This window comes from Erythrolamprus reginae, chromosome 1 (assembly GCF_031021105.1).
Source record: "Erythrolamprus reginae isolate rEryReg1 chromosome 1, rEryReg1.hap1, whole genome shotgun sequence".
NCBI classification, from domain to species: domain Eukaryota; kingdom Metazoa; phylum Chordata; class Lepidosauria; order Squamata; family Dipsadidae; genus Erythrolamprus; species Erythrolamprus reginae.
In genome coordinates this window covers 89,526,639-89,553,193 of record NC_091950.1, presented here as the reverse complement: position 1 = coordinate 89,553,193, position 26,555 = coordinate 89,526,639, and the positions used below count along the sequence as shown (strand labels likewise).

The window sequence follows — 26,555 nt, the reverse complement described above, 5'->3', positions numbered from 1 at the left end:
ATAACAGGCAAAGAAACTCTCTAACATCTTAGGCTATAAAAAGGAGGCAGGAGGCTTGTATTAACAGACTTGAAATCTTCTGTTATTGTAGCCTTCTAAAGTCATTTCTCTGATCTACCTGGGAAGGCTTACATCAGTCTTTTGGAGTTCCTTTCTCTCCCTATTATGTAGCTGTAGGTAGGCTACGTTATATCTAATGAAGTGGAATACATGCATGGGAGACCTTGAGGAATGAGAGGAGGAGATGCTACCTAGGAAACAATCAGATAAGGGGGGAAGGAGCCCCTGGTGGCTTAAGGGTTGGAGAAAGAAACTTAGGAAGAATCTATCCTAATGGATCAAGCAATTAAAAACTGTTGGAAGGAAATTTTTACCTTCAGACTAGTGCAATAGATGTCAGCCCTCTCAGATAATCCAGACAGGAAATAGGACTAGATGAATTAATTCTACTTTATTGTAAGGCTTCATTAACAAAATCTTGCAAGTCTGCTTACCAGTATTTCAAAGAGGCTTAGTGAATCACAATTTTATTCCACTACCAAAGACTCACATTTTATCTGCTGTATTGCCTTTTTCTTGTGTTATAATTAATTTCCTAAATTCTACTTAGTCCAAAGCACCTTAATCCAATATGTATGCACATAAAATTAGAAACATAGAAACATAGAAGATTGACGGCAGAAAAAGACTTCATGGTCCATCTAGTCTGCCCTTATACTATTTCCTGTATTTTATCTTAGGATGGATATATGTTTATCCCAGGCATTGCATTAAAATTTGTTTTTCTGAAATCCAATACTTCGGTTGCAGTATAGGATTGCTCACAATCAGTTTTTACATCAAACCATAAATGGTCACTGCAACCTAAATTTTCTCCCACCAAAAATTACACCCATAATACTACTTTAGCTGATTTCTCTGTTACTTAGTCGGTAAAGATATACTTCTGCCAAATTCAAGGCTAATACTGATGCCAGAAATCTCGTAAATCTGAATGTTTCAAGTGTGATATACCCTGAAAGAACCGTTGTACATACCTGAACGGTCTTCTCGATGCACTGGAAGGAGAGTCCAACATGGGTAATTTACCAATCTTATTGGTAGAGACTGAGTTAATTTAAATATTTAAATATGAGGTAGTCACCGCCCCTTAGCAGCCCCCAAAACCTCAGTTTTAAAAACGAAGCCAGTTTAAGGATAACCTGTTTATTAAACAACAACCATATAACCTCATAACTGTTCAACTTGTAACCCCAAGACTCCGGCGACCTGGCGAAACCAACCATGCCGGGTGGGTTTGGACTCTCCTTCCAGTGCATCGAGAAGACCGTTCAGGTATGTACAACGGTTCTTCTCCACTGCATCTGGAAGGAGAGTCCAACATGGGATATACCAAAGATTACTGCCCATGGGAGGGAAAAGGCTGAGCTACGGTCGCAGGAGTTGAACACACTTGCTGCAAAACCCGTCTCCCAAACGAAGCTTCCGCCGAAGCTACTGAGTCCAGTTTGTAATGGCGTATAAAGGTGGTAGGAGACGCCCACGTAGCCGCCCTGCAAATGTCCTCTATGGACTCCTGAGTCCTCCAAGCAACCGAAGTGGCTGCACTTCTAGTGGAATGCGCTGTTACCCCGGTTGGTGGTACTTGAGACCGAGCTTTGTCAGCTTCCTCAATACAATCCCTCAGCCAGCGACTGATGGATCTAACTGATACTGCAAGACCCATTGATCGCTGGCCAAAGGACACAAACAGCCGCTCAGATTTCCTGAAATGTCCAGTCCGTCTGATGTAGATTTTCAAGGCCCTCCGAACATCTACCTTGTGCCATCTCAACTCGAGAGGGTTGAGGAGTCCATGTGTGCAAAAGTCTGGCAACACTAATTCTTGAGCCCTGTGGAACCCAGAGTTAACCTTGGGAATAAATGAAGGGTCTAACCTCAAAACCACCCGATCTGGGTGGAATACACACAAATCTGCACGCGTAGACAGTGCCGACAGCTCTGACACTCGGCGTGCCGACGTAATTGCCACTAAAAAGGCAGTCTTTAAGGAGAGCAATCGTACTGGAATCGTCCTCATCGGCTCGAAAGGAGGGGCTGTAAGTGCCTTGAGTACCAGGGAAAGGTCCCACGTCGGGAATCTGTGTACTGGAGGCGCGTGGGTGTTAATCGCGCCCTTAATAAAATCCCTAATCCAAGGATCTTGTGCAAGGAAGCGAGCGTGGGGTAATCGGATGATGGTTGCCAGAGCAGCTAAATGCCTTCTCAAGGTATTTGGGGCTAACCCTTTCTCTACCCCTGACTGTAGGAATCGTAAGATTGAAACAACCGAAGCCTCCCCCGGATTAAGGTGTTGGTTCGAACAAAACCTACAGAAGGCCGCCCATGTGGCCTGGTAGAGCCTTACCGTTGATGGGCGACGTGCTGCCTGTATGGTGGATATAACCTCGTCTGGCAAGGCTTGCTGTCTCAGACCCGCCCTTTCAAGTGCCAGGCGGTCAGTTTGAACCACTGAGGGTTCGGATGGCAAACTGACCCCTGAACTAACACTACCTCGGGATCTGGAATCCTCCACGGGGGAGACACCGACAGGGCTACTAGGTCTGCAAACCAAGGTCGTCTTGGCCAATGGGGAGCTACCATTATCATCTCTGCCCCCTCCCGAATTGTCTTGTCTAATATCCTTTGAATGAGACACGTCGGGGGGAAGGCATACAGTAACCCCTGGGGCCATGGTGACCATAGGGCATTGACCCCTTCCGCCCCTGGCGTTGGGAACCGGGAGAAAAACCTCTGCAATTGGGTGTTTGCTGGGGTTGCGAAGAGGTCCACCAATGGAAGACCAAATCGCAGCACTATCTGCTTGAAGAGTGCCGGGTCCAGTTGCCACTCCGAAGGATCCAGAGTGGACCTGCTCAGCCAGTCTGCTTGCACATTGCTGGTCCCCGCAATATGCTCCGCCGTCAGAGAGGCCAGATGAGACTCGGCCCAATCGAAAAGATCCGTGGCTTGAACCATGAGACAATGAGATCTCGTACCTCCTTGATGGTTTAGGTGGGCTTTCGTGGCCACGTTGTCCGTTAAAATCAGGACATGTCTGTCCTGAACCCAGGGAGCGAAGGCCTGAAGAGCTAAGAAAACCGCTCTGAGTTCGAGAACGTTGATATTGACCTGGGTTAAATCCTCCTGAGACCATAGGCCCTGAGCTATATGAGGACCCATATGGGCGCCCCAGCCCGACAAGCTCGCATCCGTTGTGATAATCACACGCTCATGGCTGTGAAGAGGAGAACCCTGGATCAACGCTGGGGACAACCACCATGCCAGCGACTGTTTGACTGAAGCAGGGAGTCTCACTTTCCGGTGCGAGTGACTCAGCTTGTCCCTCTGGGCCGGAAGGAGGAACCATTGGAGGCCTCTCATGTGATGACGAGCCCATGGAACAATCCCTATGGATGAAACCATAGTCCCTAGCACCTTGGACAACGTTGCTAACGGCATCTGTCTTTGCCGCCGAAGGCTGGACACCAATTTCCGGATATTGAGTACCCTCTCTGGTGTTAGGGAAACAGTGTCTTTTGTGGTGTCTATGATGGAACCCAGATGTTGGATCGTCGTAGTAGGATGAAGATGACTCTTCTCCTCGTTGACCGTGTAGCCATGCCATTCCAGAGTCTGCCTTGTGAGCGCCAGGTCGTGTTGCGCTTGGGCCATAGACTTGGACAGAACGAGGATGTCGTCCAAGTATGCCATGACCCGTATGGACTGGGCCCTGAGATGTGCTGTCAGGATGTCCATCAGCTTCGTAAAGGTACGGGGTGCCGAGGACAGGCCGAACGGCATAGCACGGTATTGGTAGTGGACACCGTTGAGACAAAACCTGAGGAACCGCCGATGAGCTCGCCAAACTGGAACATGCAGGTAAGCCTCTTTGAGATCGATAGAGGTGAGGAAATCGTTGTGCCGCACAGAGGCCAGGATCGATTGCAGGGAGTGCATGCGAAACCTGCGGTACCGAATGAAGGTGTTCAGGAATTTCAGGTTTAGAATCATCCTGAACCCCCCCGATGACTTTGGCACTAGGAACACAACGGAGTAGAATCCCGTGCCCTTGGCATGCTCGGGCACCGTCTCTATCGCTTGGATGTTGAGAAGATGAGTTATCTCCCATTGTAGATGATGTCTTTTGATTGGGTCTTGTGTGAACGGACAAGTGACAAACCGGTTTGGCGGGGGCTGCAAGAACTCCAGGCGCAGTCCTCGTGATATTGTGGCTATTGCCCATTTGTCGGAGGACGTAATCCTCCAGGAGGCACTGAAGCGTTGAAGTCTGCCTCCTATGGGCTGCAATGAAGCCAAGTCATTTTGTGCGCCTGAAGCCCCTTTGATTCCCTCTGAAAGGACGCCGAGCCTGCTGGTACCCTCTGGGCCTGTCCTGAAAGGCCGCGCGGTTTCCCCAAAAGGCGGGCTGACCATACTGATTTGGCGTGTATGTCCTAGTCTGCCCAACAGATGAGGAGGGATCCCACCGAAATGGCTGGCGGCGAGCGTAGAGAGTGGTCCTACGATCCTGGCGTCTGTATGCCCTCGGCAGGGTCTTCCTTTTGTCCTTATCCTCAATGAGGACAGGATCCAACGCCTCCCCAAAGAGCTTTTCCCCTTGATATGGAGAAGAGGCCAGGTTCCATTTGGACTTTAGGTCTGCTGGCCAGCTCCTCAACCATAGGAGGCGTCTGGAGGCCAGCGACGTTGCCATCCCTCTAGCAGAAAATTTAGCAGCGTGGAGAGTGGCATCCGCCGAAAATTCCGCCGCCGCCAATAATTTACTCAGGTCCTGACGTAAACGGCCATCCTCTGGACCTAGGCGGGCCTGCACCTCCTGCAGCCACATTATGGAAGCTCGATTGAAAAAGGAAGCAGCTGTTGAAGCTCGAAACGCCCAGCTCGCCATTTGGTGAGACTTCCGCAGTAAAATTTCCGCCTTCCTATCTTCCAGTTTCAAGCTATCGCCAGATTCTGATGGCACCAAGGCCTTTGAAATCAAGGTCATTACCGGCTGGTCGATAGGCGGAAATTCCAGCATCTTCTCCATGTCCTCATCCAAGGTATAAAACCTACGCTCCATGACCGAAGGCCCTTGAGCTGCTGCAGGCTGCTGCCAGGGGCGTTTGAGGCTTTGTCTAAAAATATCCAAGGATGGCACATGATCAGTCTCGGGCTGGGGCTCCTTGAATAATACAGTAGACGGCTTAGGGTCCTCAGAGGCGTCAGTTGCCTTGTTGGGACCCGGTAAATCCGCTGCCTGCTTAGCCTTATGTAACAGAATTTTGAAAAGAGGGGCCTTAAAGAGACCAGCTGTCACAGGTGTATCTGGAGTTGCCTCATCATCAGAGAAATCATAATCTTTTTCGGTGTCCTCTAAGGGTGAAGCCTCCTCCATCCAAGACCCCATACCTGAGGGGGGCGGTGCAATCCACAGGTTCCTGGACTGAATTGGGCGGGAGTGCTGTTCACTTTGCTGCACCCCCGCAGCCATCCCTTGAGAGTAAACATCAGTGATGAGCCCTTGTAAGGCCGGGGACATCTGCTGCCAGGTATCCGGCTGCACCCTAAGCCCAGCAGCCGTGGGCGTAAAGGTGGCTGAGGGAGCACTCCTCAGAGAGTGACTAGCAGATCCTGGCCTCGCCTGCTGAAGTCCAGAGAGAGGGACAGCCTGAGACACAAATGAATTCTGTCTCTCTGGGGACCAATCTTTAACAGATAAAAGTTCTGTAGGTCTCAACCCAGACTGGCAAGCAGGTTGTTCCCTGGCCTGTAATGAGGGGGAGGTGGATCTTGGTGCCAGAAGTGCTGCCTCCAACCTCTGCTCTAAAGCTTTTATACGCCTCTCTGCCTCCTTGATTGAAGAGGAGGTCTGGGACTTAGCTTTGTCTTTGGGCTTCCCCTTGCCTTTATCCTGAGGCATTATGCTGGGGGAAGATACTTTTTCCACACTCTTATCTTCCATGACTACTCACGCTTGACAGATGACACATGTCAAACAAGGCCAGATGAGATACTTTAATAACGACTGTTACCGGTAACTCGATCACAGCAAAAATGGCGTTTAAGCACCTCAGAGCCCACACATGCTCCATTTGCTGTTGGTCGCGCCCACTGATTGGACGGAGAGCAACAATTCTGCCACCTAAACATGGTGGGCGCAGTAAAACAGCTCGCCCCAAAATGGCGGCCTCTGCAGTTTTGCCGCCTTCTCCCCTTAAAAAAATGACTCCAATCTGAAGGAGCTCGGCCAATGGCCTGCGTATGACTTCCGCTGTCCTACTGAACGCAGCTCTTGTCAACAATAAAAAATTTTGCAGTCGCGGCGGTGGCAGTCGTGGCGGCGGCGGCTTTAATGTTTTTGCCGCCTCACAGCTGACAGGCGCTGGCCCTGCGCCAAGCTCACCCCCGGCCTGCCTCCAATCCGTTTCCTGATTGTCGGCGGTCTCGGCGGCGGCGGCTGTGGCGGCGGTTGTAACTTTCGCCACCTCCCAGCTGATAGGCGCTGGCCCTGCGCCAAGCTCGCCCACCGGCCTGTGTACAGGGGAAAATGACCGCGGCACGTCTTTGGTGCTTGCGGCGGCGGCGGTGGCGGCGGCGTTCTTTATTCCCCGTGGCCACCTCACAGCTGACAGGCGCTGGCCCCGCGCCCAGCTTCTTTGTGAATCGCCGATTTCAAGCCTCCCAGTGTGGGGGACTGACCCCCACACCTTCGGCTGACAGCCGGGTATGGCCACTGAGGCCAGTGACCCAGGCTGAGTTGCTCCTCGATAGGAATGGTACCCACTGAGGGAAGGGAAACCCGAGGAGAAGCACGGTGGGGGGTTGTGCCCACGGAGGGCAGAGACCCCCAGAAGATCCCTTTTCCTTTCCAGCATCTGCAAGAGAGAAAAGAGAGAAAAAACACAAAGGTTAATGTATTTATTTTAATCATTAAACGTTACTAAGCTATATCTTTTTCACTAGGAAAAAACTCAACAGTCTCTACTCTTAGACTGAGTTTTTAAAACTGAGGTATTGGGGGCTGCTAAGGGGCGGTGACTACCTCATATTTAAATATTTAAATTAACTCAGTCTCTACCAATAAGATTGGTAAATTACCCATGTTGGACTCTCCTTCCAGATGCAGTGGAGAACATTTATTCTGATGTATTAAATACAATTCAAAGAAATTTCTAACACAGCGTTTAATGGATGCTATCACTTCCCCACCCAAGGTTCTCATTTATACAGTACCATAGTCCTCAACATTTGTTTAATCATCATTTGATGATACCATGGCACTGAAAAAAGTGACTTATGACCAATTTTACTTATGACAATTGCAAGCATCCCCATGGTCAGGTGATCAAAATTCAGACTCTTGGCAACTGGCATGTGCCAGGGTCATGTGAATTGGTGGGGTGTGCCTGGTTTGGCCAGGTTCTGCAAACCGGTAGCAGCGGTGGCGGGAGGCTACACCCACCCACCTGGGACACTTCTGCACATGCGAGTATGCATGCAAAACGGTAGCAACGGGCTTTAGAACCCAGTACTGGCAATATAATCACCATTTGTAACTTTCCAAGAAGATGGCTTCCAATAAACAAAGTTAATAGGAGAAACCACATTCGCTTAATGACCACACACTTCACTTAACAACTGTTAACAGTTCACTTAAGAATTGTTGTAAAATCGAGCAAAATTCACCTAATCACTTCTTCTTCTACAGAAATTTTGGGCTCCATTGTAAATCAAAGACTACCAGTAATTCTATATCATAACCATGATATGATATACAATTATTGTATCATTTTCAGTGGTTTTCAATCTTTCTAATGCCGCGACCCCTTAATACAGTTCCTCATGTTGTGGTGACCCCCAACTATAAGTCTAGACTAGCACTAATTCTTCCAACAAAGCTTTAAGATGATTGGCAGGAAGGTCAAGGGGAGACCCCTCACTGTAAACACTTGATTAGTCATATTGTAAAAATATGTTGCAAGATACCAGAATAGAAGCTTTAGTTCCTAACACCATGGGAAATTTGTCTTTTCCCATGGTCTTAGGGGCCCTGTGAAACGGTTGTTCAACCCCCAAAGGGGTCCTGACCCCCATGTTGAGAACCATTGTTATAGATCATATATTCATAAACATAAACAGAAGTATAAACCTTCTAGAAAGAGCAAAGTGACATACTATCTATTTCCTATTTCTCAAGTACCTGCACAGGTGGTTTATGGCCTTAGTTATTAAAACCAGCAGCTATTGAGAGCTGTGTGATAAAGCATTTTGACAGATCCAATTTGTCCAACAGATTCTTACCTTCCATCAGTCTGGCAAAAGGTTCTGGGCACGTTGAAGGAATAGGAAGCGAAAGTTTATTCATAGCAACTCCGTATGCTACTGCTAGGCCATCAATTCCTCGAAATGGTACTTCCCCAGTTAGTAATTCCCAAAGCAATACCCCGTAGCTATGAATAGAAAACAGAGGTTTAATAACTAATGTAGTAACTTAGAGCAGTGTTTCCCAACTTTGGCAACTTGAAGATATTTAGACTTCAACTACCAGAATTCCCCAGCCAGCGAATTCTGGGAGTTGAAGTCCAGATACCTTGATGTTGCCAAGGTTGGGAAACACTGACTTAGAGTATACCTTCTCTAACACAACGTTCTGGAATCACTCTTTTCTTATATATAAAAATAAGTGTTCCTGTGCAATTAAGATAATGTACACACAGAAAAAAAATTAACTGGGAATAAGTCAACGGGCTATTTTCAGCTACCACTATTATGAATATAACATTTAAAAATATGTTTATCTGGAAGAAATTATTTTACATGATCATTTCAGACAGACAATGATATGGCTATTTTAAAGATATTTTTTATAGCCTAAGGCAGTGATGGCGAACCTTTTTTTCCTGGGGTGCCAAAAGAGTGTGGGTGCGCAGTATTGAGCATGCGTGAGTGCCCATACCCATAATTCAATGCCTGGGAGGGCAAAAACAGCTTCTCCCACCCCCCCAGAGGCTCTCCCCAGAGGCTCCGGAAATGGCTTGTTTCCCAAATTCTGGTGGGCCCAGTAGGCTCGTGTTTCGCCCTCCCCAGGCTCCAAAGGCTTTCCTCCCCCATCCTCCCGGAAGCTCTCTGGAAACCAAAAACGCCCTCCCAGAGCCTCTGTGTGACCCAAAAATCAGCTGGCCAGCACACACATGCAGGTTGGAGCTGAGCTAGGGCAACAGCTTGTGTGCCAGCAGATATGGCTCCGCATGCCACCTGTAGCACCCGTGCCGTAGGTTCACCATCACCGGCCTAAGGAATATAGTTTTTTTTCCAGTTGCATTAGCTGAATTTAAGACCCATTGACCATTTATTTCAATGAAGCATCATTGATGGAAACCACAAGTCTCCCAGGTGATGTAGGTTTAGCTGAATTTAATTTTAGCTGAATTTAAGACCCATTGACCATTTATTTCAATGAAGCATCATTGATGGAAACCACAAGTCTCCCAGGTGATGTAGGTTTAGCTGAATTTAATTTTAGCTGAATTTAAGACCCATTGACCATTTATTTCAATGAAGCATCACTGATGGAAACCACAAGTCTCCCAGGTGATCTAGGTCACTCCCTCATCCCTGTCTTGGGATTATAATTAACACTGTACCAGAAATTGGACTTAGCACCTTCCAATGAAACGCATCACCTTTGTTCTCCAGCCTGGTTTCAGTAATGCATACCAGGTCAAATTTCTCACTAGTGCTTAACAGGTTTTAATTAAAGACAGGGATGGCAGAGTCCCATTTAAAAAGCAGATCTGTGAATACAGCATTGGATACATGCTGGATGGTGCCTTTACAATAGATCAAGCATCTAAAAGTAGTGAGGAAAGCATTTATTCATGCAGCTGTCCACTTTACAACATAAACCAAACATAATTTTAAAAATTGGAAATGTCATGTTTACTACACTAATTTGATCGCAAGCTTTAAAACATTTAAAACGGAACAGTCAATGGTTGATGGTTTGCCTACAGTTCATGTTCAATGGATAGTAGAAGCTGTAGAATTTCCAAATTCATATATGCAAATTTAGAATAAAGTCTGCAAAATGAATATGCAGATTTCATAACCCCAGGCCAGATATACATAACCTTAACATAAGGTTTGGAAAATGAACAATTGAGGGTTCAATGCAGCAAGAATATAATATTACACTTATCACTTATAAAAACGTGTTTTAATGTTACTAAACATACCTCCACACATCACTGCCTTTAGAGAACATAGAGGAACGGATAACTTCAGGAGCCATCCAAGCATATGTTCCAGCTGCACTCATTTTAGTAGTCTTATGCCATTCTCTGGCCAAGCCAAAATCAGTTATCTTCAAATTTTTGTTGCTCAGGTCTCCATTTTCCACTTTTTCAAGGATCAATACTAAAACATAATGTGAGGGGGTGGGAGGAAGAGTTTATAGTTAATTTAATTTATAGTTACATAGAAACATAGAAGACTGACAGCAGAAAAAGACCTCATGATCCATCTAGTCTGCCCTTACACTATTTTCTGTATTTTATCTTAGGATGGATATATGTTTATCTCAGGCATGTTTAAATTCAGTTACTGTGGATTTATCTACCATGTCTGCTGGAAGTTTGTTCCAAGGATCTACTACTCTTTCAGTAAAATAATATTTTCTCATGTTGCTTTTGATCTTTCCCCCAACTGACTTCAGATTGTGTCCCCTTGTTCTTGTGTTCACTTTCCTATTAAAAACACTTCCCTCCTGGACCTTATTTAATCCTTTAACATATTTAAATGTTTCAATCATGTCCCCCCTTTTCCTTCTGTCCTCCAGACTATACAGATTGAGTTCATTAAGTCTTTCCTGATACGTTTTATGCTTAAGACCTTCCACGATTTTTGTAGCCCGTCTTTGGACCCATTCAATTTTGTCGATATCTTTTTGTAGGTGAGGTCTCCAGAACTGAACACAGTATTCCAAATGTGGTCTCACCAGCACTCTATATAGCAGGATCACAATCTCCCTCTTCCTGCTTGTTATACCGGTCTCTATTTAGCCAATGCTGATCCTGATACGCAAAGAGATTACTCAGAACTAAGTGCCAAATGCAGGGTTGGGTTCTATTTTTTTCCTCTACTGGTCCTATTGTGGGTGTATCCTCTTTCATTTTAAGAATACAGAATAACAGAGTTGGAAGGAACCTTGGAGGTCTTCTAGTCCAACCTCTTGCTCAAGCAGGACAAAGAGCTATCCAATCTCTTCTTAAAAGCCTCCAGTGTTGGAGTACCAACAACTTCTAGAGGCAAGATATTCCACTGATTAATTGTTCTAACTTTCAATAAATTTCTCCTTAGTTGTAGGTTGGTTCTCTCCTTGATTAATTTCCATCCATTGTTCTTTGTTCAACCTTCAGTTGCTTTGGAAAATAGGCTGTTCCCCTCTTCCCTGAGCCCCTCAAATATTGAAACTCTGCTACCATGCCAACCCTAGTTCAGAAGTCGTCAAACTTTTTAAACAGGGGGCCAATTCATGGTCCCTCAGACTGTTGCAGGGCTGGACCAGTTGGATGGGTGTGGCTCAGTGGTCATGTGATGGTGAGTGTGGTCAATTTAGCAGTGCATTAAAACTTTAATTTGTTATGCTTCTGGGGTGGAAAGCAGGTTAGTTAAGGGATATGGATATGGTTGGGGAAGGGCAAGGGACTTCTCTCTCTCTCTCTCTCTCTGTGGTGTGTGTGTGCATGCGTGCGTGCGTGCGTGCGTTTGTGGTGTGTGTGTCTCTCTCTGTCTGTCTGTCAAGCTTGGAAGCCATCTCGTCATTAGATTTTCAGACTTGCAACATTTAGTGCTGTGGGAAACTGAGAGGGGGGATTCCATGGAGCTGGGGAGATATATAATCATAACATTCCTTTCTCTGAGAGTCAAGGTCACCCTGCCCAGCACATGGAGGGATGTGGCTGGAAGGCATCTCCAGTTGGGATGCTGCATTGGTTCGACAATGTGATGGACAGGTGGGTGCAAAGTAAGAGTCTTGGACTTTGTTTTGGATGGGAAAACCCGCTCATTTTTGGCCTCCTGAGGCCTCCATGCATTCTGTTTTTTGCCTCCTTAGCCTTCAGTACCACTCTGCCACCCTAAAACAGATGCATTTTTGGCCTCCTGAGCCCTCTGTGCATCCCGTTTTTGGCCTCAACTTCTAGAAGACGGGTGGAGGTAGGTGGGGAGAGGTGGGTGGGGCAGCCTTGTGGTCCCGTGCTGGCCCAATGGCTTCGGTGGGCCATATCCAGCCCATGGGCAGTAGTTTGAGGACCCCTGCCCTAGTTCTTCTTTTCACTAGACTAAACATAGCCAATTCCTGCAATTAAATCTACACCTGGCCCCAATGGTGTCTGTCAATTGATTAAAAAAAGGATGCATAAGTTTATGCTCAAAATATTTAGAGTAATCCCTGCCTTTTATGTATTAATCAGGCAAATATCATACTAATAACAGGGATTGCCATATATTTGAATTCCTGGATTATAGATTAACAGGATGTTATTTCTACAGAACTATTAATTTGTGATAGAAACTATGAACTCCTTAAATTATGCTTTTGTTCAGTTCAACATACATAACACCCACATAATTTCCTTGGAAGCTGAAAAAGTGTTTGATATACTGTACCGGTAATTGAAATATTTTGAATCAATATGATCCATACATTTTATAAATTATTAACCCTGTAATTTAACTTTAAATTTATGTTGAAGTATGAATGAAATGTGATATTTTTTCCTTTTCTCTTTATTTTGATTTTAGAACTCCTGGCTTTTATAATTAGAAATAGGGCACAAGAAGTTATGATATGCTGATATTTTGTGTATTATAGATAGACCAAAATGTTTTATTTTTAGCTTTATGTCGTAAGTTCCTAAGTGTGAAATCCTGATTGGTTACTTTCTTAATTGGATTAATTCAAATCTGCTGCACATGTGAAATTGTAATAAGATTTTTAAAAATAAAGATGGGTGACTTTTTTCTTCCTGATATTGGACTTTCCAAGAATCATCTCAATAGGTGAAAATGAACTACAGTGGAACCCCGACATAAGAGCTGCTCTACTTAAGAGCAACTCGAGATAAGAGCTGGGAGGGGAGAGATATTTTTGTTCTACTTACAAGCCCAAATTCGAGATACAAGCGCCAAGGAGCTGTCTCCTGAAGCCAAACGCTAACTTCCGCGTTCGGCTTCAGGAGACAGCTGCGAAGCGGCGCGCGTTTTAAAAGGTTGCAGCCGGCCTGGGGGGCTCGGGGGGAGTTGCTTGCAGCTTTCTTTCTTGCTCTTTTTCTTTCTCTCTTTTACCTTCCCTTCCTCTATTTCTTCTTTTCTTTCTCCTTCCCACCTTCTTCCCTCCCTCCCTCCCTTCACTCATTCCTCTCTTACTCTCCCCTTTCATAAGTTTCCTTGCTTCCTTCCTCTGTTCCTGTCCCTTCCCCCTTTCTTTCTTTCTTTCTTTCTTTCTTTCTTTCTTTCTTGCTCTTTTTCTTTCTCTCTTTTACCTTCCCTTCCTCTATTTCTTCTTTTCTTTCTCCTTCCCACCTTCTTCCCTCCCTCCCTCCCTTCACTCATTCCTCTCTTACTCTCCCCTTTCATAAGTTTCCTTGCTTCCTTCCTCTGTTCCTGTCCCTTCCCTCTTTCCTTCCTTCCTTCCCACCCTCCGTCCATTCATTCACCCATTCCTCTCTTGATCGCTTAAAGCCGGTCCCTGGTGCAAAAAGGGTTGGGGACCTCTGTCCTACAGGATTGGGTGGCAGAGAAGTTGAACATATGTAAATTTAAAAGTTTAAGAAAGTTTACAAGTTAAGTGAAAGAAACTTCATTATTCATTTATATGTACATGTACATTTCTTCATTAAAAACATGTCTTTCTGCATAATTTAGACTAACTTTGTGAGTTTTTTGAGGGCTGGAACCAATTAAAATTATTTACATTAATTCCTATGGGGAAAAGTCGTTCGAGATAAGAGCTGCTCGACTTAAGAGCCCAGGTCCGGAACGAATTAAACTCGTATCTCGAGGTACCACTGTATTCCCATTCTGACGTAAATTAAAGAAGTTTTAAAGATCTAGAATTCCTCTGAGCATTTTTTATAAGCTAAAATATGTTTAAGATTAATTTAGTTTCAAGATTCATTTCTATTTTTAGACTCCTGCCCACATTTATTCCACCTCATTACTTAATCAAGTTCTTAAAATACTGCATTCATTTCCTTTTAAAGGACACCCTGTTAGATTTTATCTACATAAATTACAATTATTTCATGAGAGCAATTTATTTGGCTTCCTACTTTTTCAGGCTTGCCATTCCACATCAGTCTAGCCTCAAGTACTGAGGTAATTTGTCTGGTAACACCACAAAATGAAGGTATACAATAATAATTTATTAACCTGTATGCCATCCAAATCTCAGTGATTCTGAATGACTCACAATGATCAAGCAAAGAAGTGCAATAAAACAAATAAAACATTTTAAAAAGTCATGCATGATGAAGCAAAGAATCTTATTCTCCCTTGATAAACTCCTGAGTGGTCAGCTAAATCTTCAACCCTCTTCAAAACCACACTGAGGGACTAAATTGTTACAGGGAAAAGGTGTTGCTACAGAGAAAGTGCACTTCCAGGATTCTGACAGGTGACATTTTAAAGTCAAAACAACTTGGAGTACGCCAACCATGTGAGATGAAATTATTTGAGACAATGCTTAGGGCCTCAAGTTATCATGCCCTAACTAAGCCATGTAGAACTTTATAGGAAACAACTAATGTGTTGAATTGCACCTGGAAATAGACTGGTAACCATACTTGTCAAGCACAGGTGGTATATGGGCATATTGAGGGGGTGCTCATTACTGCTCATGATGCCACCTTCTGGAATGGTTAATGCTTCCAGATGGTCTTCAAGGACATGTTGAAGCACATTGTTGAGCACATTGCAGTAGTTGAGCTAAAAGATAACTGGGGGTATGGGTGAATATCTGAAAGTCACCCTCCCCAATCTAGGAAAGGCTATATTTGGTGTACCAAACGGGACACAGGTGACAGCTGCTCTTTTTGTAGAAGATGTAAATCCAGGAAGATGCTTAAAGGGGAAAATACTTTCCCATCTATGGTCAACCTCCCAATTTTGGTGCCCACTCATAACCATTCAGTCTTGCTAGGATAGAAATCAGAGATGATGCCCCCTCATCCAAACCTGGTCAGTTTCCAAGCACTGGGGACTGGGTGGCACTTTGATGGCCTCATTTGCATCTCCAGTTTAAGATATAATTGGGTATTATCAGCATACCATAACTGTTTTGAATTTCAATCCAATAAGATCACAACTCTACAGCGATAATTTGGTTGCAAAGTTAAAAGTGTAAAAAATAAAAATAAATCAAACTACTATAGACCAAATACACAAAACTGAAAAAAACTGTACTGTATTACCCAATCTGGGTTGGTCACCGGTTAAGTCCCATTCCATTAGAAAGAGTTTCCCTGAGGATGGGCTCTAGTACAAGTTTGAAAGCTTGGAAGACTAAACCTCTAGTCCCAGTGACCGACCCAGATTGGGTCCCGCAATAATTATCCTGGCACACATATATTTGCCTTTATTTGTGTATCACTCTTGTTATTGCCAATAACATCCAAGTAAGGAAGAACAATTCATTTCCCTCTAGTGTGTCTTAAGCACTAAAGGTTTTCCTTCATGTTACTAACAATTTGGTAAACAAAAGCAACAGGAAATAGTGCAGGCAGAAAAATTTCAAGACAGAGGATGAATAGTTAGCAGAAGTGTTAGGCTGAGAAAAAAAAAGAGGGGGTTCTGATTTCCCTTTATTTCTATTCTTGTTCAATCAGTTCCTTAGAGCAGAGGTCTCCAACCTTGGCTACTTGAAGCCTGGTGGACTTCAACTCCCAGAATTCCCCAGCCAGCAAAGCTGGCTGAGGAATTCTGGGAGTTAAAGTCCACCAGGCTTCAAGTGGCCAAAGTTGGAGACCCCTGCCTTAGAGGATTAGAATGGATTTTCTCTATTTATCATTTCTATAAACAGATTTATAGGCCTGGAAATTTGTTTTCTAATGTTTCTTCAAGTGCTATCCATCTGGTGATGACATAAGTGATCTCACAACTTTTAAGTACTATTTTATATTCCTGAAAGTTACTGGAATTTCATTCCAAATTTCCACTTACTATTGCTGGACTTCAGATCCCGGTGGATAATAGGAACAATTGCTTCCTCGTGCAGATAGTTCATTCCTTCAGCAATCTGGACAGCCCAGTTAACCAGAATGTCTGGTGGAATCCTTTTACCAGACAGGACTCTATTTAATGACCCTCCACGGGCAAACTCCATAATCAGGCAAAGGTTCGGTTCCTTTAGACATACACCTCTAAGGGCAATTATGTTGGGATGTTTTAGCATAGTAAAGAGCTTGGCTTCTTGATGGACGTTCTCAATGGCTTCACTGAGATCTTCATCTGGATCATAGCGAGCTGCCTTGACAGCAACTTCCTCTCCAAACCAAATTGCACGGTAAACTTTCCCAAAACCTCCTATGCCGATAATTTCCTCCAGAATAAGCTCAGAAAAGTCAATTTCCAGCACTAGGATACAAAATGAAAATGTCTAAGTTACGCAAAGATTATTTAAGACAGTAATTGCTATTAGCCATATTCATTTACTGATACAATTTAACCTTGACTTTTTAAGTCAAAAGACTGCTGAAATACTTACCTAATGAAATATGAGTCAGCTCATTTTGCCCCCTTACCACTGCTAGAAATATTCAGAAAAAATATATTAAATCAATATTGTGATTGTGTCTAAAACAACAGATTTAATTTAAATCAAATACAACTGAATCACTGTTTTAATCTTTAAAAATCACAATCTAAATTACATCCCAGGAAGTTGTTTTATATCATCAGATTCTAATAATAAGACTGCAATGTTGTGCCTGAAGAATGACAATTTTATTATGGGTAAACATTTCCTTTTAAAAGGTAGATGCATTCTTGCCAAACTTCCGGATCTTTAGTTAGTGCCTTAAGATCTGTGGCTTCAATCTCAGACTTTTCAGTAATGACAATGCAGGTTGTGGAATTCTGAGTACTAAAATCCACCCAACTAGGGGAAACAAATTAGGAAAAACTAGATTATACAATAAGAAGCAATTGCTTGTACAATGGTACCTCTACCTAAGAACGCCTCTACTTAAGAACTTTTCTAGATAAGAACCAAGTGTTCAGGATTCCTTTGCCTCTTCTTAAGAACCATTTTCTACTTAAGAACTTGAGCCCGGAAAAATATCCCAGGAAATTTGAGACCAGCAAAAAGGCCCGGTCAGTTTCCTGCCCTTCTCCCTGGGTTACTCTCTCACGCACAGTATATGGAAGGCAACCTTGCATTGGGTGTATGGGAGGTCGGTGCTCCTCCTTGCTGCCTCAGAGTCCCTCTTTTTTTTTAAGCCTTAAAGTTTTGGATTTTTTTGATTCACCTCACCTCACCTTCTTCCTTCAGCAGCAACTGTCCTCTTCTTCTTCTTCCTCCTCCACCTCCCACCCAAATTCCGAGCTTTTATTTCTTTCCTAATGGGTTTGCACACATTATTTGCTTTTACATTGATTCCTACGGGAAAAATTGCTTCTACATACAAACTTTTCTACTTAAGAACCTGGTCACGGTATTTTTTCCTGACTCAATTTAATTAGTCCCCCTGCCTTAGAAGGACAAATGCAGAGACAAAAGAGTAAGACAGAGATCACTGTTTTGAAGATACCAAATTCCACATTCTGGACAGTGTGTGAAAGAGAGGTCAAAGAGAACAATTCACCAACATTAAGATTGAAGAACCCTCTCTCAAGAGAAAGGGAGGGATATGACACTACCTATCTCCTGTTTACAACACAGCTCTTTCAGCAATCCCAAGAAAATGTCATACCCATTTGCACTATTCAGGTGACCCTGGCCTCAACAACTGTCACAAACTGCGCTAGCAACCAGATGACTGCAAGGAATATAAATCCTTCCATTTTTCATCATTCATTCAGAACTGAAGAAACTTCTTGGGTGAGAAGCAAAACATCCAGTTGCCTTTTTGAAGAACCTTTGAGTTCTCCTTCCAACCTTTGCATTTATATTCATCATAATCTCCTCTTTTTTTCCAGATGTATTTCATCTCTCCAGTTGTCTATTACTTTAATTTATTCGACTTCTATGCCACCCAATCCCGTAGGACTCAGGGTGGCTTATAACAGTACAAATATAATACAAAATTAAAAAGAAGTCAAATATCAATAATAAACTATAAAACCCCGTAATAAAACCCCTAATCCAATCTATCAGACAACATACATACCAATCAAACATGACTCAGCCGTGCCAGATGTTAAAATTCATTGACCCCAGGCCTGCTGGCAAAGCCAGGTCTTGACGGCCTTTTTGAAGGCCAGTAGACTGGGAGCAGTACAGACATCGGGGTGAGGTGGGGGAGTTGGTTCCATAGAACCGGGGCAACTACAGAGAAGTCCCTCCTCTGTGATCCTGCCAACTTACATTGCTTAGTCGACGGGATCCAGAGAAGACAGACTCTGGGCAATCTTATTGGTCCCTGGGAGGTATGTGAAAGGAGACGTTTGTTTGTTTGTTTGTTTGCTTACTTTACTTATTTACTTATTTACTTATTTACTTATTTACTTATTTACTTGTTTGTTTGTTTGTTTATTTATTTATTTATTTGTTTGTTTATTTATTTATTTATTTATTTATTTATTTATTTGACTTCTATGCTGCCCAATCTCGAAGGACTCAGGGTGGCTTACAACAATGACAAAATACAGTAAAATAGATATAAAAGATTTTTTTAAAGTTGAACATTTCTAAACTAAAACGTTATAAAACAAAACAAACCCATAAAGGTATTCCCGTAAATAGTCAGGCCCGCCTAAGCCATGTAGGGCTTTATAGGTGATAACCAATACCTTGAATTGTGACCAGAGACTAATCAGTAGCCAGTGCAGCATGCAGAATGTTGGTGTTATATGGGTATACCAAGGCACACCAGTAACACCTCACGCGGCTGCATTCTGGACTATCTGCAAGTTCCGAACACTCTTCAAAGGTAGGCCCATGTAGAGCACACTGCAATAATCAAGACGGGAGGTGATGAGGGCCTGAGTGACTGTCCGCAAAGCCTCCTGGTCCAAATAGGGCTGTAACTGGTATACCAGGCGAACCTGGGCAAAGGTCTCCCTGACCATAGTGGAAAGATGGTTTCAAGGTTCAGCTGTGGATCCAGGAGGACACCCAAGTTACAGACCTTGTCTGAGGGGGTCAAAGTCTCCGCCCCCCAGAACAATGGATGGACAGATGGAACAGTCCTTCAGAGGGAATGCCCAGAGCCACTCGGTCTTGTCTGGGTTGAGCTTGACCCTGTTTAATTTCTTTGATTTTGAAGGATGCTTTAAATGAGAGACTACACTTTTATACCACCTGCAGAACTGATCAGGTCAGTTATCTTTCCTTTCCTCACTCAGCAATTAACGTGTGTTGATGTACCTTAATTAAAAATTACTATTACATTTATAAATATACCTTTTCACTAGGTTCTTTTTTAACCGTTATCTTAAACATTTTTAAAAAAATTAAATCTACCTTCTATAAGCATGTTTTTGTTGTAAGCTATTCTACAGAAAATATCAATTTTTACAAAAGAACATGACTTTTCCTTTGCTACTGATCTTATATTTCAACTTTGCACTGGAAATTTTCTGAAATAAGTAATACTTATGTGAACATATTTCACTCATTCTTTATGGGCATTTCATTCACCCTAAATAATTATGCCAATGCAACAATATACTATATTTCACTGTTAAGTATCATCTTAAGAGTGCCATAGAGTATATTGTTGAGTTAAAAGAAATAATCAAAGTTCACTATTATTCTTTCAATATAAGAAGCATATGTAATATGAAGCACTTTTAAAAAGCTTTAAGATGAGCCAGCCACTCTTTCTTAGGTCAATCCACCTTACAGGAGTGTTTTGTGGTGAATTTAGGAGGAAGAAGGAGAATTAGGTGGAGGCAACAGTATTAAGAACAATCTATTTATATTGTACTTTTCCCTATTACAAAGGCTGCTCAAAGCAGCTTACATTTTAAAGCCAATTGCATGCCTGGGTTATACAACTGTATAGTACTCCTTATGAGTATATATCCTTGACAAACTTCAGCACACCTCTGGAAAAGAGTCCAGTCAAAACACAACAGAGTTGTGTCAGCTGCATTGGTTTTCAGTTTGTTTGCAATCTAAATTGAAATGGTCACTTCTTACCTTCAAAATCTAAATAGTTTTGTTGATGATTGGATACCTGAATTATTTTTCTCTGCAATTTACTCATATGTTAAAGGATAGGTTACACCATGTATGATGAGACACATGATTGGGTGCTGATGACAATGAAGTTGAAAGGAAAAAGCTTCTTGAGAGCTCAGTTTTCCATATAATAGGCTTGAGAAAATCAAGACGGACAAGTTCATCATACTGGTAGTAGGGAACAGCATCATTTGTTTTGAAATATAGCATTATAATATTTGTATGTTATTCTACTTTTCTGGCTGATATCCTACAATTAATACTGTAATACCACCACAAGGAGAATATATCCTCGATTTTCCATAGGAATTTTATAAGCATGCAAATGTCCCAGTATTATATTGTTTTTATCGTTGTTGTGAGCCGCCCCGAGTCTTCGGAAAGGGGTGGCATACAAATCTAATAAATTATTATTATTATTATTATTATTATTATTATTATTATTATTATTATAAAGACTATAGACTGCTGTTCAAATTATGTTCCAAATAATTCCAAGGAAGTCTACAAGTATCTTATAAACAGGATTGGGGGAAGGGGCAGCTATTAAATCAGGATAAAAAGAGAATAAAAATACTGACATGCTGCAATATAAAAGAAAAATAAATTTTAAGCAAAAGATCAATTTGGAAAAGTAAAAATAATTTAGGATGCAATTTAAGATGATTAATATACAAGCTCTATACCATATCCTTGACAATGAAATATTGGGAAATTGACCAATAGTTTTCCCAATAACTTTTGCTGAACTGTTGTTACAATGACAAGGGGTAAAAACTCTGCCTTTGAAAACCATCAACAGTCATCTTCTTCACCCCAATCTGAATTCTTGGATAAATAGCATGATGACCAATTTGCTGAGGACAGAGAATGGCTTCGCCAAATTTAAAAGAGAGTTTAACAAATTCACTTACAACTGACAATGAAGATATAAAAGTGATAGGTAGCTTCTGTCTTTAGAATCATCTATCTACAATAAAGGAACCAGCATTCAAGAAATATGCTGGCTATATTAATATTAACTCCCAGAATTCAAGTAGCTCTGAAAAAAGAAGGGCAGTACTGTATATTAGTTACTACAACACATGCAGTCTATCTAATGAAGACCTATCACTGTTGAAATATCAATGAATAAAGGTAAAAAACAGGCTTCTGAAAGACATTAGAAGTCTAAATAGTTGTCAGCTCTGACTGACCTTCAGGCAGGGGTGGTCTCATTACGTTGCAGCTTGCCTCACTCACTCCATGCTTGGAAGTCGCCTGGCTACAGAAATCAATCAGCTGGCCAGCAAGCATGTCAGACAGACTATCAGGTTACCATGGCCTCGGCTGGATGACGTCAGAGACAGCCGGCAATGCTGAGTGGGGCCAGGCAAACATTTAAAAGGGAAGAGGGAACGCTGGGGAAATGCTGCAGACAACAGTTATTTTGGAAATTTGTTAGTGCCAGAGGACCCTGGATTAAACATTTCATGTACAAACTAAAGCTTTTGTTCTCTTAATGTAGTGTTTCCCAACCTTGGCAACTTGAAGATATCTGGACTTCAATTCCCAGAATTCCCCAGCCAGCAAAAGCTGGCTGGGGAATTCTGGGAGTTGAAGTCCAAATATCTTCAAGTTGCCAAGGTTGGGAAACACTGTCCTAATGCTCTTCTGGAATCTGACAGGTTGTTTGCAGCCTTTTTCTTCCTGCTTATGAGTGTTTGGGGAGGTTTTAGGGCTTGTAAGGAGGGCAGAGGGAACAGAAGGTGTTTTTGCCACCAAAGTGCCAGAGGTGTCTGTTATGTTAACCGAGCCAACTCCAGAAACTTTATCAACATTGCCCTCTGCCACGGAGGGCACTGCTGAACCAGTGGTGAGGCCCAAGGAATATTTGGCCATGAGAGGCGTGGGTGATGCAGTGGGCATAGACTCCACTCAGAATGCGAGGCATGCAGATAATATGAGGAGTGTCCAGATCCCCGCCTCCAGTGTTAACCCCGACTAAGGGCTGTTTCTCCCAGTGGACAGAGAGGAGAATGTCAGAGGATGACTGGAGTTATTTATTTATTAGAAACATAGAAACACAGAAGTCTGACGGCAGAAAAAGACCTCCTGGTCCACCTAGTCTGCCCTTATACTATTTTCTGTATTTTATCTTAGGATGCATATGTGTTTATCCCAGGCATGTTTAAATTCAGTTACTGTGGATTTATCTACCACGTCTGCTGGAAGTTTGTTCCAAGGATCTACTACTCTTTCAGTAAAATAATATTTTCTCATGTTGCTTTTGATCTTTCCCCCAACTAACTTCAGATTGTGTCCCCTTGTTCTTGTGTTCACTTTCCTATTAAAAACACTTCCCTCCTGGACCTTATTTAACCCTTTGACATATTTAAATGTTTCGATCATGTCCCCCCTTTTCCTTCTGTCCTCCAGACTATACAGATTGAGTTCATTAAGTCTTTCCTGATACGTTTTATGCTTAAGACCTTCCACCATTCTTGTAGCCCGTCTTTGGACCCGTTCAATTTTGTCAATATCTTTTTGTAGGTGAGGTCTCCAGAACTGAACACAGTATTCCAAATGTGGTCTCACCAGCATTCTATATAGCGGGATCATAATCTCCCTCTTCCTGCTTGTTATACCTCTAGCTATGCAGCCAAGCATCCTACTTTCTTTCCCTACCGCCTGACTGCACTGTTCACCCATTTTGAGACTGTCAGATTTATTTATTTATTTATTTATTTATTTATTATTTAGATTTGTATGCCGCCCCTCTCCGCAGACTCCGTTATTCCACTGCACCGGGAAGCCAAACTCTGGATGCCATAAGGGAAATGTTTGGCCCAGCCGGTTTTCAGGCTCCTAGGTCTGGTCTCTGGGGGCAACCTGCACAGGATATTAGAGGGAAAATGGGACCTTTTCCACCTCAACGTTTCAACTTCTCAGAGACTGGTCCTGCGGTCAAGACTGGACTGGGCCCTAGGATGGGTGAGCCCCCCATCTGGACTGGTGTAAGAGCTGTTGCTAGATATCATGGTGTTTCAGGCCCTTCCATGGCTTGTGGACAGGATCTTTGCTATGGATTCAGCCCGAGTGGCCAAACGCAAGGCCCAGTTGTGCGGTGGGACCCTCCAGCATTGAAGATGGTATTTGATGGGAATCCAGAGAGGGTCGCTTTGTTCCTTGGACACGTCGTGGACCATAATGATAAATATGGGCATTTGTATAGTTCACAGTGCACCATGGTTATGGCCGTAACCGCTATGTTGGAAGGCGAAGTGGCAGAGTGGGTGGCCAACCTCTATGGGGATCATGCGGCAGAGCTTGGGGATGTCAGTCTTTTTTTGGCCACATTGCAAGAACACTTTGAGGACATGATCCGTGTACAGCAGGCCAAGGGCGAATTGATGGCTATCAAACAGAGGGGCAGGCTGGTGGTGGAGTATATACTGTACACCAGTTTCGCTGGTTGGTTGGAAAAATGAGGGGGTGGCCATAAAGATTACTAGTACACTAATTCAAGGCTGGACTGGACTGGTTGTTGAAGCAGGCTTGTGTAACTCAGTGCCTGCCATTGAGTCTGGTGTTCTGGATGCAAGTCGCTACAGAAACATGATGATTGGCATCAAATGGATTGAGTTCCACGATGAGGGGGCCTGCTGACGTGACCAAGAAGAGGTGGGCTCTGGAACACAAGACTCTGTAACCCGACTGCACCAACAAGACCTGCACTGGCACCAGTCTGGCCAGAAATTATCTGTTTCCATTGCGGGAAGCAACCGTGGCAGGACACTGCTATGGATTTCACCTCCCTAACAGCTGCAGTAACACGGTGAAATGGACCATGATAGATCTGTTCTCCAAACAGGGCCCATTTCATTGCTTGTCCAGGGTTGCCATCTGCCCGGATGTTGCCCAGCCTGTTTATTATGCTCATATACTGACTGCGTGGGGTTCCTAGGCGGATAATTTCAGACCGAGGGGTCAAATTCACTGCGAAGTTCTGGCAACAATTTTTACTCAGGATCGGATCTTCACAGGGATTAAGTTCCGCTTTTCACCCCTCCACCAAGGGTGCTGTAGAACAAGCTAATGCAATGGTGGAACAGTACATCAGGTGCTACGTGACTCACCAACAAGATAATTGGGCTGATTTGCTCTCATTCGCTGAAGTTGCCTATAATAACGCAATTCACAGTAGCACCGGATGTACTCCATTCCACATTGTTACGGGGATGGAATTTGTACCCGTCCCAGAATGTCCACATTCACAGCCAGATAGTATAAGGGGCACAAGAATGGATGTCCAATATAGAGAAAGAGTGGGTTGATGTACGGGATGCTCTGGCAAATGCTAGACATAAATATAAAATTCCAGGCAACAAAAAGAGACAATTGCAAACCCCATTCTATGTGGCCAAAAAGATTATCTGTCAATGAAATATCTCAATTTGAAGATACCCTCCAAAAAACTGGCACCAAACTTCATCGGTCCATTTACTATTGTTAAAATAATAAATCCCATCACAGTGCGACTGAAACTCCCACCTTAGTTGGGAAAGACGCACCCAGTATTCCACGTCTGCTTGCTGCATCCATACATCCAGCATTATGAACTCAAAGACATTATAGATTCCTGGTTGCATAGAGGCTGCCTTCAATATCTGGTTATGTGGAAAGGTTACCCATTATCAGATAGTTGTGGGTCCCTTATCACAACTTTAGAGCCTTGAAACTAATCGCCCAGTTCCACAAAATATATCCTGAGAAACCAGCCACACCTGCAGAGTTGGCAGACTTACTATCTACTCCTTCTCTCTTAGATAGCTCTAGAGAGGGCCGTGTGTCAGCACTGGCTGATTGGGCTGCCATTCAGGCAGGGAGTGTCGCATCATGTTGCAGTCTGTCTCACTCGCTGCATGCTTGGAAGATGCCTGGCTACAAACATTCAATCAGCTGGCCAGCAAGCATGTCAGACAGACTATCAGGTTACCATGGATGACATCAGAAACAACCAGCAGTGCTAGGTGGGGTGAGGCAAACATTTAAAAGGATGGAGAAAATGCTGGGGAAATGCTGCAAACAACATTTTTTTTGGGAAGTTTGTTAGTGACAGAGGACACTGGATTAAACATTTCATGTACAAACTAAAGCTTTTGTTCTCCTAATGCTCTTCTGAAACCTGACAATAATCATATGGGAATTTAATATTAAAAAACATTGAACTAGGAAACATCATTAACAACTGAAACAGTAGGCTCTTTAAGGTTAACTTAAAGTAAAAAAAAAGAAACAGCAGAAGTTATAGTTCTGAATTCCCTATTTAAATAGCTTAAGCCTGCTCAAATTTCCTGCATAGCCTTGATTAAGTGATTAAAACAAGTTAAATTTTTCATTTCATTTAAAATTATCATTTCATTTGCTGTTGTTTTTAGTACTGTATCATAGGACATAAGAATACTAAAACTTTATGAACAGAAAAGCGAGGTTCTGAATTAATGGTGCTGAATGGACAGCTCCTTTGGTGATAATACAAGTTTGCTAGAATTCTCAACAGCAGTCTGAAGCATATGCTTTTTGTAGACTAAAACCTTTTAATGATTACCATACTTTATGAACTATATAGGATTTTTTTAAAAAAGTTAAAAGAAGAGCTAACTCCCATACAAATATTTTCATGTAATAAAAAGCTGGTAAACTCAAAGTGTAGCATATTTAAATTTTACTGATATAAGTCATGAAGAAGTTTTATCGTTTATCAAATTTAATTCTGTTTAGACAATGTATGGGCATGTATATATTGTATATACGCACACAAAGATGTACATTTGGGGACCTACAGTCTTTACTTTCAATACCATATTAGTCTCAGGTGTACAATATTGGTTTTTTGAAAAGGCAATACAGTATAAAGAATGCACTTTTGCAAAAACTGGCTTTATACCAAATCATCTCTGTATGGCTAAAATAAATTCTTCAGCTTTGACTATTTGACTGTGTTTTCTGTTAATTATATTACTTGGCTAGAGATATGAAATTCCATAATTTTCTTGTGTAATAACAAAGAATTGGCCACCAAATACCTATTTCTGAGTAGACGTTTGGCTGTATTTCTGTG

At 42.8% G+C, this 26,555-nt stretch overlaps 1 protein-coding gene across 9 annotated transcripts in view; it reads right to left on the bottom strand.

Moving 5' to 3' along the window:
• The window catches only part of MAP3K9 (mitogen-activated protein kinase kinase kinase 9), a 62,013-nt gene that overhangs the window by 31,342 nt on the left and 4,116 nt on the right, over positions 1 to 26,555 (bottom strand). For 8 of the 9 annotated variants that reach the window (XR_011559675.1, XM_070758453.1, XM_070758481.1 and 5 more), the window contains exons 2-4: positions 16,267 to 16,680; positions 10,281 to 10,461; positions 8,347 to 8,495 (exon numbers count right to left, since the gene is read on the bottom strand). Coding sequence is in view for 7 of the 9 variants with exons in the window: in XM_070758453.1 (XP_070614554.1) it covers positions 8,347 to 8,495; positions 10,281 to 10,461; positions 16,267 to 16,680 (744 nt within the window). In the remaining 2 variants the exon portion in view is untranslated. Of the gene's footprint in view, positions 1 to 8,346; positions 8,496 to 10,280; positions 10,462 to 16,266; positions 16,681 to 21,648; positions 21,723 to 26,555 lie in introns of those variants that run through there. The other variant, XR_011559678.1, reaches the window with a different exon arrangement.